This window comes from Ciconia boyciana, chromosome 12 (genome assembly GCF_034638445.1).
Source record: "Ciconia boyciana chromosome 12, ASM3463844v1, whole genome shotgun sequence".
NCBI lineage: Eukaryota > Metazoa > Chordata > Aves > Ciconiiformes > Ciconiidae > Ciconia > Ciconia boyciana.
In genome coordinates, this window is record NC_132945.1 from 20957552 (window position 1) to 20972074 (window position 14523).

Sequence of the window (14523 nt, forward strand, 5' to 3'; positions counted from 1 at the left end):
AGATCAGAAGTGTTCCTACAGTGAATGGTAGAGAAAGCAGATGCAATGTTTGTATGCTGACAATGTTACATCCTCAGAATTAGCACTAGCAAGCTTTGCTGAAGCAGTTTTTTCTGTTCTCTCTGTGCTGTAACAGTGACTTACTACTTTTGTCCACTATCTGCTGGCAACACTGAAGCTCTGGCCAAGGAGCGAGGCAGAGCTGTGCATGCACAATCTGCTTTAAGCCTTCGCTGCCTCTGTGGGCAGTGCATGCAGAGCACTGTCCACATGTAAATCCACTGCATTCTCATTTTTGCTGCTGATAAATAAGGTACCATTTTCCCATATGCTTTAACAGGGAAATGGAATAATTAGGATGAGAAATGGAAGAAAATAGCCTTTTCTGTAACTGCGGTGTGCTTGTAATAAGGAGGGTTCAGACTTCTTGCACTGAAGCAGCATGGAGATTTACTTCAGAATCTGTATTTACATCAGTGCCCAGATATGTCACAATGGTCTTAGAGACTATGGTGGAAAAAACGATACCAAAACCTACATGGGAAAGAACTGAAAAGAACAGAAACTAATAACATAATATCAAGGAAACTCCAAGTTCTGATATGACAACCATAGCAGAGTGAAAGACGGCAAAGACAGAAGGTACAAATGCGTAGGAGATCAAACACATAGCAAAAATATTTAATATACTTGAAATAAAACTGCTTTTAAATCTTTTCACAAATGAAATAGGTGAGAATGCTGAAAAAAAAATGGGTCAGATCATCTTTTATTAATCAGGCTTCATTCAGCATTCCTTGCCTTTTTAATGTGATAACTTCAAAATGCAGCTAAGCCTGTCGATTGTTTATGTAAATATTGACTCTTAAGTAATGTGTAGACCCACTTTCTTTATTACAAATTCAAGGGATGAGAACACAAGATGGTATTCTTTTTTTCTCTCTGTCCTGAGAAAACAACTGTCTTTGATTACCTTTCCAGCACTGAGAGAGTTCAGTCATTTTTTATTCTCATTAAGCAGGACAGGATGCCATTTTTTTCTGTATTGAAATCACAGGAAAGTACGAAAGACCCTTGTCTAGATGGATTAAAGAAACCTGATTTGTCCTTCATTACTGGCCTTAACTCCAGGAGCTGGCTATTGTTCAGCATCTCTGGTTACTTTAATCTCCTTCTGAAAGGCTCTACTAACTGTGTTCATTAAACTTCATCAGATGACTCACCATTTTGTTCCTGTGAGTCATTCAATCAGTTAAAATCAGGAACACAATACTTGCCATTTCACATTAGACTATATGTTCATGCAATAAAGTCTAGTTCTGATGGTAATTAGCATCTGATGCTTATGCAGAAGGTTTAAATGCTGTTTCACAACTCATGCATGAGCTGACTCCCAGATCATTGAATAGGAGTTGTTTGGGTTTTTTTAAATCAACAACATATTTTCCATCATGCCTTCAATGTACCTATGCAACTTTACCATGCATTTAGGATTGTAACAGCTTTTTAGATTATAGCAAGCCTGAGTTAAAACCAGCCAACGCTGGAATCTTGAAGGAAAACTCTATGAATGCAGAGTCCCCTTACAGAGAAATAACTTTTTTAAAATCACAGAGTCTTGGCATGTGCCAACCAATTTCATATTGCCTCTTTAAGTAGCTGAAGAACATCAAGAGACCCTAAACAAATTAACTGCTTCCTGGGGAAAATCTTTCTGAATATCGTCATGAGAATTTTATATCCAGTAATCCAATATCTACTGATGGTCAGCTGTTGTGTGGTGTTCGCATGCAATGTGCAATGCGTTACCGTGAAGGTGAAAAGCGATTTCTGTTTTATATCACCTGTGTTAATACTGTGGGTCACTTGAATTTTAGCTATGAAGCTCTCCTGGAATCCTGGAAGTGCTTATTTGGCGATTTGGCCATTTTAGTGAAAGGCCATGTCTGGTTCTCTTTTGGAAAAAAACAGGCAGACAGATAACACACCTAGAGATCCACCCTCTCCATCCTGACTCTAAAAACTATCAATTACCAGAAGTGTGATATTCAGCCCAGCCTTTAATTTATAGGCTCTGCAGCTCTCCAGATGTGCTACACTGCCAATCCAGTTGCTACTGAAGAGGGAGGGAGGCATTTTAAATGGTGCAAGCTGCTGTAGCAAATCAGGATTCCCATTTTCCTTCTCTTCTATTACTGAATGGATGTCTCAGTATCACATCAATAAACCCATCACCAGTTCTCCAATTGCAAGGTCACTGGTCTTCTTTAAATAATGATTAGAAGGGGACACTTCTGACCTGTACAGGTTACATTGCACAGGAGGTTATTCTAAATCAGTCTGTATCTATAGGGAACACATGGGAGCACTGTGGGCCTTGATTTCCTGCCTGTGAAGTGGAAATGTCTTTTAAATTTTTGTTAGGGCAGGAGGCTGTGAGACTGTGGGTGGTAAGACTTAAAGCCACAACTGCACTTAACCAACCAGCGAATTCGTCTCCGATATTTATTAAGTGCCCCTGCACCAGCTTCTTGTTTTTTAAAAAATACCAAAGTTTCATATGCAAACACCCGAGGTCAGTGTATCCAAAGACACACAATATGTGTTTTTCTCTTAAGCACAGTTAATATTCAGACACCAGAAAACAATCACTCACCATCTTGATGGTTACCTGAATCGGCTGGAGACTTGCTCCGGCGCATGGGGGCTGGACTCTTTGCTGAGCTCTTCTGAGGGGTGGGAGATGACTTACTGCCCGTGGCAGTCGCAGGGCTCCCTTTCATCACCCGGCACTCTGAGGAAACAGACAGCAACCGTGGTTATGTCCCTACCTACTCTCGCTGCCTATGGGCACCAGCTATGAAACACCCACGGGCAGCTTAGTGCTTTGTCTCTAAAGAGCTGCAGAAAACATCAATGGCAAGGGAAAAGCTGATATCTCCACATTTTCTCCAGAGCAGCAAGGAGAATTTTTAGGGGGAGGGCAAAAAGAAGAACAGCTTTGCTCCTCTAGAGGAGGTGCTGAGAGAGTGTATGTCAAGATCAGGCTGGCTCCCCAGCAGGGCCCATCTCCGTACCTGTGTCCTACCAAAGATTTTCTGCCCTTCCCCTTGCCTTGGTTCTCACCAACCAGTGAGCAAAATGAAAATGGTCAACACTGACTGAGGGAAGAATCAGGCCAAAAAACCAGATCATTTGCTGTAACCTTTCCATGAAGACCAGGTAATAGGAATGATGAGTGCAATTTATGCAGGTGCAGAAAGCCAGTGAACAGCTCCTGGCATGATGTAAAGGTCTCTAAGTGGCAGATGAGACATCTGCCCCAGGAGGCTTTCATCCAGCCTGACTCAACCTCTTCTGTGGTTTCAACAAGCTGCAACTTTTCAGATGCAGAAAGCAAAGAAGACAAAATGGTTTTACAAAACACGTCCTCTGTCCTGGCCACTCATCCCTTTCAGAAAGGTTTGTATAAACAAGTCTAATAGATTTATGTACTTAAAGACATGAGCAGATGAGAACCCCAACTGTGTTTTCTTAAAAAATAAATAGGCCAGGAAGAGTAGAAAATGTAAACATGATCTACAGCGTCCTGCAGAAGGGAACTGAAATGCTAACAAACCTCTGTGTGTCCCAGGATTTCAGGCATGCCAGATCTTCAAAACCAGGGTTTATTTACATTGAGAGCTAACAGAAAAAGAACTTTCCACCCTTCAAGGTATTAACTTAACCCAGTTAAGAAGAAGGCAATAAAAACGGGATTTCCTTTTTGTCAAATGCTAACTGGTCTCACCTCATCTCCTACAACAGATTGTCCTCACCAAGATGTGAAAAACAGGTCTTTTTTACAGATGTGAATTAGATGTTTCACATACAGACGTTTTTTTATGGAAAAGTTCAGCTCAGCATGCATGGGCTGGACTGAGGACTCCCTTGACTGGATTCCCTAATGGGAATCAACTAGGCAGCACGTAGCGGATAAATAATTGGTCAACCGAAAACAAGTTGTCTGACCTAAATGTATGTGTTATTTATTTATAAATCAGTATATCTGTGAAAATGTAATTGCCTTAAATTTTTTCCCAGGCTTTCCTCATTCTCAGACAGTCAAGAGTCAGTCTCTTCTTCCAGATGGTTTGCAAAAGAGTTTGCTGGTGGGTCATGCAGTACAAGAATATGAAGAGAGGATGCCCTGTGGTCCAGGGATACTGAACGGCAATAATTAAACCTACAATTAGTTTATTCTCTCTCCTGCTAAATGGATTTTGGAAACTGTAAATCAGGGATAGAAAAAGTTGTGTGTTTTTTTTCAAAGGTACTTGACTTCCCACAGATAATGCCACAGAAAGCCTTGTAGGGCTCCAGCACCGATATAGCCCCATTTTTTTATACATGAAGAGCAGTAATGACTGGGGGGGCGGTGTGGAACGTAGACTATCCTTCCTTGATACTAAAGAATACAGCGTTTGATGAGACACTGTGAAATAGCCACTAGGGAGAGTGTGCAAATAACTGATCCTGGTGTTAACCAGCCAAGCCAAAACATGGGGAAAAATCATCTTTAGTCACTGCAGAAGTGATATTTTTCAAGGCTCTTACATATAGCTGTTTAACAAAAACAGTGCAACATTTCGATCTTAGAGCACAATTCATTTGCCCAGCCATAGGCACCAAATGCTATGTGAGATACACTAGAGTACAGCCTCCCTGGAGCAGAGTGGGTCTTCTGGTGCCTTTGTGTGATATCTGTCAATCATATATCATATGGGCATCTCAGAAACCACAGGGGTCCCAAAGGGTGCCAGACATCTATGTTTAGTCACCTGAATTACTCCCTAAAAAAAATAAACCTAAAAAGTGAAAATACTTTATGTTGCGTCTTTTCAAGAGCTTTCAAATTTCTTTTCTTCCCAGGGGAGTAATTCCTTGAAAAGAAACTCAGCTTTGCATTTTCCAGCACAGAGAGGCTGACTCTGGGGAATTCCTCCAGCTCAGCCGTTGGCAAGTGCCAGTACACCAAAGGCAATCACTGGGGATTTGCACATCTTGAAACAAGGTTCTAAAGGTGGCAACCTGACTGTGCTGAAGTTAGTGTAAACAGGCCTCTCAGCATCACAGGGGGCATGATATTTCCGTGGGCTGATGCTGAAACCAGTTGGTAAGAATGAGACAGAGCAACGTCATCTGGAAGGTGCTCAGCAACAGGGATTATAGGGCGGAAGCTGTGGTGGGCAGTCAGGAGGAAAAAGATGACATAATCCTCTCTTAAGCTATTTCTCATTTTGTTTCCTGATGTCCCTCCAGAGTGAACATAATAACCAGCAATCCAAGTGCATGTCATCCAAACAGGCAAGAAAAAGTACCCCATGACAGAGGAGATTTTAATAAGTGACATTCATCTGCAAGACCCCAGGACTCACAGTTCTTGCAGCATCTGATTCATAACATGGAAGGATGATGTGTAATGATGTATAATGGGAAAAGGCTGCTGGCTAATAGCTCCTCATCTGCTTCCTGAGAGGTGCAGGGCACCCCTACTCCCCTGAAAATACCACTGAGAACTGCAGTTACTCGCTGCCTTCCCAACAGCAGGCTTGGCTTATTTTTGTTAGAGAAATCCAAGCTGGAAAAATCAGTAGTAACCAAGAGTATAGGCAGAGAGCTGGGCTTCCCATAAAGTTGTTCTGCTAGGATTGCATCCAAACTGTTCTACAGTGTGAAACTCCCCATGGAGCTGACTCAACTGCCGAGTGTTAAAAAAAATATGAAGCTCAGGTTACAGATTGCTTCCCCAGCCTGACACAGGCATTCTCTGCCTGCAAAGTTTCAGCTGAACCTTGGAAACTTTCTTTGAATTACCCAAGACCATCAAATGGGTTCATCTGAAGTATGCAGGTCAGAAGTACCAGCATCAAATAATATCAGGCTTGCAAAGGAGTCATAAAAATACAGTGCTTGAAGATTAGAGGCTGCTTGACTTCCTGGTATACAGCAGAAGTCCTCTTTGGTCCTCAATGCTGAGCCAGTTTGTAGCATATAAGACGGCGTGGGGCTCCTCTTCCTTACACAGGATACCTAGAGCTTTGGGAAATGAGCTTGAATGTTTGGAGACCACATTTTCTTCTAGTTTAAATGGTCAAAGTTACATTAATTTACTCTTGCTGCGCTCACTGGAACCAGCAGACAGCCTGTGCTGTTGGTGTATACAGTTGCCAGGTGGGGTAGGTGGTAACTCCTACAAGCAAGCTCTGTACATTCTGTGAAATCAAAGATTTCATGGCTTAATTGATCACAGAGACTCACATTATTACAGATCTGTGCTTGCAGTTGTAACAGGGACAAATAATGGTGCTGTTCCAGTGTCCCCCCCCCAAAGGGAATTATTGCCTTGCTTTTTGAATCAGCAGAAGAAAGCAACAGAAGGAGTGATTTTTCTTTTAACTGTGCTTGTTCCTATTTTTTAATATGCACGTGTACGTAAGGACAAGAGTCCTTCTACTGTTTAGTTCTCAAGAAAAATGTATCTATCTGACTGCAACTGGATAAAATTGAAGGGATGTACACTACGAGATTTTGCAGTAAATGTCAAATGGTGTAGGAGTCCATCTATTCTGACTTGGACTACCTCCGTCAGTATTTTCCCTATTATAATATCCGCTGACTGTACAAGTATCACAAAAGGATGTTAAATTCCATGTATGAAGTCTTAAAAAACAGAACAAAAGCATGCAGCATTATTATCTGATACAAGCAACTGAATGGAAATAAAATAAAAACAAAGACTGGAGAGCAGTGTGTGTTTGATGTTACCGCTTTCATCCAGAGAAAAGTCATCCTGTGCATAGCGGAATTTTTCTGGACCACAGGCGATAAACACATCATCATCCCCAAAGAAATCGTGGAGACAGGTCACCTACAGAGAGAGCAAAGTCATTCATTTTATTTTTAATTGGCAACATTCTGATGTGGCTTAGTTTTAATTTAAACAGGAGGGAGCTGCCTCTCCACTGTTCCCCTGTCCCATGCTAATTTGGTCCTACTTCCCATAAGCCTGGTGCACAACACACAACTTCTCTGGGCAAGTCAAGCGTAAAAGTGTAATTAAAAAAAGAGAAAAAAATGCCCCAACTACCTTGCAAATTCTATGAGGTATGGCATTTTGAATGCATTCAGGAGCTGACAGAATACATTAGTCACCCTAACGAATGACACAGGCATTCCTGAGCTACTTCTAAAATAGGAAGCAGGGGTGCCCCCATGCCACGTTGGTAGGCAAGGCTGTGACACCACTGCCCATGCTGATGAGTACCTCAGCACCAACAGAGCCTAAAAATTCAAAGAACCACTAAGAAGGCAAAGAGCTGCTGGGCACAGCAGAGGCAAGATGTGACTCTTCCTGAGCAGGCAATCTTGATGATAGGTTTTAAAGCCTAAAGGTTTATCTGCGTCATTGAGGGAGAGGCCCAAAGTATCACTGGACGCCCTTCCCACCCAAGCATCATTTATATCCACAGAGTTACTCCAGATGTTGTGTCTCCTTCTCCCTGCTTTTGCCACCCAGACGTGGGATGACAAAGCAGCATTCCTCGCTGCAGAGCTGCCCATCCCACAGAAGGCTGAGTGGTGGGGAAGGCAGTTACCAAGTGGGAAAGGCACAAGCCAGGGGAGGGGAGGTGTGTGGCAGCCACGAGTGTGGGAGCTCTGCCCTAGGACAGCTCTGTGGAAAAAGCAAAAGCAATAGCTTTCAGCCACCTAAAACTAAGATTCCTGTCTGGGGACACCACAAAAGCAGGATGTAGAAAGCTGTTTTGAGATAAACAGAAGACATGGTCATGCTGGCTAATGGCTCTGAATACCTTGCTTCTCTTTTTTGCCATCCTAAATAGGGGGAAATTATATCTTGTATATACCCAAAGCGCCAGACCTGTGCCTTGCCTTGCAGGATCAAATAGAAGCAAAGCACAAGATGTGGGAGCTCCAAATCCACTGATTTCATCAGAGACCTGATATCTGAGAGTTTGGAAATCTGAAAATGCATGGCAGCTGCTGAAAGCATGGTATCAGGAGAAAAGTTTAAAATGCCATTGTGCTGGGAGCTAGTCCCCATATTCAACTGGCAGAGATCTGTAACTCTCCCTACTGCTCTACAGATGATGGATTTGTTTTAACAATATTTTTAACAAACTCAAGAGGTGAACAACCAATATTCATCACAAAAAACAAGCAAAATACCTGACTAGGTACAGGAACAAGGAAAATGGAGGAAGTTCTAAAGACTTTGAAAAGCATGTCCTAGTGATAAATCTTATTCAAAAGATGGGCTGACTATTGGGACACAAGGGCACATCAGGCTTGCATCTTTGTCTTCTGTCCTCCTACTTCTCTGTAATTAGCTGAGAGATGAAGTATAGGATGAAATTACCATCTGCCACTGTCCTCCCAGCTGGCTGAGGAATATCATCTCACTGACTGGTGGACAACTCAGCTCTCTATACAGCTAGAGGGTCCTATTTAATTTTTTTCCCATAGTGTGGGGCATTACAAACTCCCTAGGGATATCCGAGTGACCCGGGACAATAGCGATGCCCATGGTTGGCTCCTACTCTTTTTTCTGCAATATAATATACTTGAAGACACTGTTCCCGGGTTATTGTATTTTGGTTTGTTTGAAATAGGACTCAGATTTCTTATGTCGTGTTAGGAAATGTTCTTGAGGAGCATGTAAGTACATGGAATGGATATTCTCTTGGCCTCTGGGCTACAGATGCCTACTTCATACTTGCATGCTATTGCAAGGAAATGGGCCACCGCATCCTGTCCAATGGTGTCATCATAATGAGAACTGAAGCCCCATGAAGATATTCTGGGACATGTTAAGACCTCTTGTTCTGTGCTGCTTTTCTAAAGTAATGGCCCTGGCTCTGCTGCAGCTCACTTTCAGCTGGAGCATGCTGCAGGAGGTAGAGCCTCTCATTCCTGTCTTCTGCCATCTGGCATTAAATATTGACAAATGAAAGGATATGCAGGTTTTGCTCTGACTGAAAAAAGACTGTGGCTGCAATCTCATTAGACCTTGCCTGTCCAGATCCCAACCCACATGGGTGTGGCAGACAATAAGACACAAGTCCAGCAGACTCCAGATGTCTGCTGAGGTCATTTATGGCTTTGCTCATTTCAGTTGGAATATCAAGAAGAGCTGAAAAGCAACACATTCCTACAGGAGGTGTCTCCACTTAACACCATTAGCACTTCAAGCAGGTAATACCTTTGCACCTGGAGGTACTTAGGGGCAGGAGACCTTAGTACGACTTGCCTTCCCCTCCACCACTTGTACAGGAGCCTGGCCAGCAAAGCCGAGAGCTCTGGTGTGCATCTTTTGCACCAGCCAGGACAGTATTGCTGGAGACCATTCTGCATCCACTTTCCTAGGTGCTGCAGTGTGAATAATTAGCCATTCAGATCTTTACACAGTTACAGTTGTGGTAATTTTACACAGTTACCAGTGAAGTAATTGATGCGCTTACACAGCAACAGCAAGATAACTATGCCAATGGTAACTCCACTGGAACCAGCAGTAATGACACAGTAACTCATGATAATGCTATTGTGTTATCTCCATGTACCTAAAGTTAATCCGAATCATCTCAGTGCAACAATGAGTAGAAAATGTGCACATCATTGCTATTTGGAGAGATCCATAAACATCCAGACTTGTCATCAGTATCTTGTAGAAAGTTGCCTTTTATTCAGGCTCCTGGCAAGCTGATAGGTGCTCTTCTGAGGCAAAGAAAGATGATGCTCTTCCATCTTCAGAAAATGCTTTGAAAACTTATAGGAAGTGGAAAGTAACGCTGTTATTCTGAAGAGGAAAAAAACACTACTGAGAAAACGTTGGAAGGCCCAACTTCAAAGCTTTTGTGTAGCTGTTCAAGAGGCAAGTGTTCAGCACAGCACCTGCCTCCAAGGGCTAGAGAGACAACAAAGTACCTCTATGTCCTGGTTTCAGCTGAGACAGAGTTAATTTTCTTTATAGTGGCTGGTGTGGGGCTATGGTTTGGATTTGTGCTGAAAACAGTGTTGATAACACAGAGATGTTTTAGTTGTTGCTGCACTGGTCAAGGACTTTTCAGCTTCCCGTGCTCTGCCAGGTGCACAAGAAGCTGGGAGGGGACACAGCCAGGATAGTTGATCCAAACTGGCCAAAGGGCTATTCCACACCACATGGCATCATGCTCAGTATAGAAAGCTGGGGAAGAAGAAGGAAGGGGGGACATTTGGAGTGATGGCGTTTGTCTTCCCAAGTAACCACTACGCGTGATGGAGCCCTGCTTTCCTGGAGATGGCTGAACACCTGCCTGCCCATGGGAAGGAGTGAAGGAATTCCTTGCTTTGCTTTGCTTGTGTGCGCAGCTTTTGCTTTCCCTATTAAACTGTCTTTATCTCAACCCTCGAGTTTTCTTACTTTTGCTCTTCCGATTCTCTCCCCCATCCCACCGGGGGGGAGTGAGTGAGCGGCTGCGTGGTGCTTAGCTGCCGGCTGGGGCTAAACCACGACACTCTATCCAATTGACTTTGTCTAGAACTTCAGCCTGAGCTCCTGACATCCCAGCCATACACTAAGTACTGTGTCAGGAGGAGAAAAAATGCTCATCTGCAAATACACCAGACTGGAACATCTCCAGCATCAGCCAGCCTGGTGCAGCCCACCAGCCACACATCTGAGCGCCCGGGTGAGCCCAGGGTAAACATGTTTTTTTTTAAAGTTCCATTTTTTCAGGAGACCATTCCAAGCGACTGCAAGATTGGCACTGACTTTTATAATGGAGGTATCAGGCTGACAGCTGATGCCCAGTGTTTTGGCATGTCTGGGCACTGGAGTCTTTACAGAGAGTGGATGCATTGCAAGGGACTGGAGAGACCACTGGAGATAACCGTGGGGAAACTTACTGTAGACAGAGCTGAATTTCCATATCTACTGATCCATTTGAGCTGGACTGTGAAAAGTTAATTTCAAGCTCCAATAAATCAACTATAAAGAAGGCTTTGGCTATCTTAATAAGGCTCAGTATTTCACACTGGTTAATATAATGTATAATTAAAGCACTGCCTAAGAGTGCCAGCTCTGGTTAAGATGCCAAACATTAGTGAAAAGCTTGCTTTTCACATCGGCATGACTTTCAAAACGGAGCAAGTTGAAATCTGCTATGGCTTTGATCAAAGGTAGAATTTTCTTTGCAAACTTCAGTGAATTCTAATTTCTGTTTGCCTAAAATTAGGTTGAAAATAGTTAATATGTTACCTATAGAGAATTCTCCCACAGAAAAGATGACATTTCAAACCAGCACTTGGTATTACAGTCCTCCCTCGAGGATGGTGGCACTGATTCATTTGCAAATAATTGGGTTTGGCTCAATACACAAGTTCCCATTTGAATGCTAAGTACTAAGCTTATGCCGTGGAAAGGATTCATGGGTTGCTTAGCTCACCCTTCAGTACAGAAACCACTGCGCAGTTAAATGTAACGCAAAGCTAGATCACAACATAAGGGTTCAAAGATTTCCTAGCCTTTTAGATGAAATCAGAAAGTACCCACAGGTGCTTTTATTGTCTCCAGGTCATAAGTCAAAGTGTATATTTTGTCCTTGAAGTCCCCACAACCACCACAAGCAAAAAGAAAGTCCAGGCAACCAAGAAAGCCTTCAGATCAAGGGACCAAATACAATGGAAAAATACCAGCATGCACAAGGATAGAAACCTGATTACATGTCAAGAAGAGATACTTGCAATTCACTTTGCTGCATTCTTGTCCCTTCAGGTAGTAGGTTATTATATGTATTTTATAATTATGAACAGCTGGCTGGTTGAGTACTGGAGGCTGGTAAAGAAATTAGATAATCTACTTGTTGAGCTCCTAATATTCAGGAAACAATAACTTCTGTATTTGCCTCATTTGTTCCCTTTTATTTCCTGCTGTAACTTCCACTATTAAGAACTCACCACAACATGGTAGAAAAGATAGCCAAAAACCAACCCCACTGTCATTAAATAGTGCAAAACATTGCAAAATTCAGAAAATAACAGGTGTCACATATTATGCAGTTTTAGCTATGTTGCTTATGTTCACCACGTGTGTGGTATTTTCTGTTTACCTTTTGTTTATCAAACTTAAATCCTTGATCATTACTGTATGTCCCTAAAACATGCCCCATATGTGTTGCTGTCTACATAAAGTCGCTGGAGTAAACTTTCTTGGTGAAAACATGCGACTTAAGTGCTGGACCTTACAGCACCAGAGCCAGCTTGCCTAAGTGGTGCATAGAAAAAGAAAAACACCAGGAGAAAGCCCTAGATATGCTCCTCCCTGAAGGACATGAAGCTAAAGAGGACGCGAGCTGGGAAGCGGGACTATGGGCTGCGCCGTTGGGGTAGCTGGTTCAGGACCTTATTAGTCGGTATGGACCATTTCAGGGCTGTTCTTGACAAGCAAGGCCAAACCTCTACCCTGCATTAATTGTTTTAGGGGTTTTTAGTGACTCCAGAATAACCTTATAAGTCTTCTTATCTCCATTCTTCAAAAGTCTTTTTTCTCATGTTTTCTCAGTAAAAAAAAAAAAAAAGACTAGTACAAGTGTCCTCCCAAGCAGTCTGGACTGTTTTGAAAGTATATGTTCTGCTTTAGCTTACTCTAATCAACTATTCTAATTATATTTAATAATTAGTCTGGAACAGCATGAAAACCCTGAAAGTTAGTTGACATCAACAAAAATTTACCCCAGGTGATAACTTGAAAATCATTGTTTTTAAATGCTGCATTTTGCTCTTATCTATGAATTTATTAAAGCACAAGACAAAAACCGATAGTAGCCTGCTAGTGCAAGGGCCTATGCTGCTACCTGAAAATGGGGATTCTGTTGGTGACTGTTATCATGCACCCTTAGCAATGACACTGGAAACCATCAAATTAGTAAGATTTTGACTTTTTCCATTTTTAAGTCTACAAACTTTTTTATCTATAACAAGAATTAAACTTGTGTATATAATTACAGTATACAGGATAAACAGCATTGTTTTCCAAGATATACGTGCATGCTTTTGTTTAAAGGCAAATAATATTTAATTTGAAATTCAGGATTAAAAAGAAAATATTGACTTAAAAAGGATCATACTGCATGAAATGTTTTCTCTCCAATTCCTGTAGCTTAAGCAATTCCAATGAAGGAAGTTAAATCTTCACACTCCAGTCGATGAGGCACAAATTTATTTCTTACAAAGTAATTATTTCTAATAGATTTGATGGTAACATTTTTCTTTGTGTCAAGGTTTGATTTTTTTTAAACTTTATAATGTATGTTATGGAAGAAATAGTAGTTTGTAGAGATTAACAGAGATTTTAGGGAGTACAAAACTGTTTGCAGTTCCTTAGGTTTTCATTAAGCATGGTTTCTCTTCTCGTTAAATGAAATCCTTCTCTGCTTATATTAGAAAAACCTTCCCTAAGAGGACAATATAACTAGGATTTCTGAGAGGGGATTTCTGCAATGACAGTCTGTTAGTGTCTGCTGCAGCAATTTTAATTGCAGAAAGGAAAGATATGGCCTTCTGAGAGATGCTGAGCTTTCTTGTTCATTTTAATACAGTAGTTGTAGAACTAAGCATTTTTCAGGATTTTGACAAAATGGAGCTTGCCTCAAGCATCTCTCTGGATGTGAGCGCACGGTTTGCTGAAGTATCTGTGATGCTACAGGTGTTCTAAGTTCACCTGGAAAAGAAGCAGTAAATACACAGGATATATACCTGCACAGCTGTGAATAACTGACTATTTCTACCATCCTCCAGGAGGCAGCAGCAGTATTTAAAAATTGTAATTCATTAATAAATAAACAGAATTAGAAATCAAAAGCCTGAAGACTTGAGCCTTAGTCTGAATCACCTACCAGTGCAGAACCTCCTGTGCTTTAAAAGGGTGTCATGGTTAACCAGCTCTTTTTGTTCCCTTTCATAATCTGCAGAACGAGAGAGTTCGCTGTGTCTGCATGGCTAATGGGTTGCCCTCACTATTACTCTCTACAACTACAAGGATGAACATCGTCACAGCAGTAATACAGGCTCCAGCAACATTTTGGTTCCTTCCACTGCTGGATCGAGCTCTGCAGCTCCTGTGGCTGCCACTTTAGCAGGAGGCCTCCAGTAGCCTGGATTGGCCATCACTGTTTGCCAAGAAGATGACAGAGCACATCTCTGAAGAGGAATACATCACCAGGAGGGTTAACTGAACTGTCTTTTTCACCTTTCTGAGAAATGTCTTTATCAGAGGTTCCTATTTTTAGCTGAGGGAGCCAGATGAGGCTGAATGATAAATGATCAGACGCTGTAGCTAGTGATTATTCAGAACAGTGATTTATATACACAGTCCTGCATCCAGACTTTCCATCTCTTCTTTATGTCATGGAATGAGGAAAGACACCTCTGCCTAAATGGCCAGCAGAGGTCTGGCAAAGGAGATTTGGAATAACACCACCACAGCTG

General features: G+C 42.0%; 1 protein-coding gene across 5 annotated transcripts in view; it reads right to left on the reverse strand.

Moving 5' to 3' along the window:
• DCX (doublecortin) overlaps positions 1 to 14523 on the reverse strand; it is an 85616-nt gene that overhangs the window by 18947 nt on the left and 52146 nt on the right. For 3 of the 5 annotated variants that reach the window (XM_072877284.1, XM_072877287.1, XM_072877285.1), the window contains exons 4-5: positions 6808 to 6910; positions 2657 to 2794 (exon numbers count right to left, since the gene is read on the reverse strand). In XM_072877284.1, coding sequence (XP_072733385.1) covers positions 2657 to 2794; positions 6808 to 6910 — 241 coding nt within the window. The remainder of the gene's footprint in view (positions 1 to 2656; positions 2795 to 6807; positions 6911 to 14523) is intronic. The other 2 variants (XM_072877288.1, XM_072877289.1) reach the window with 1 other exon arrangement.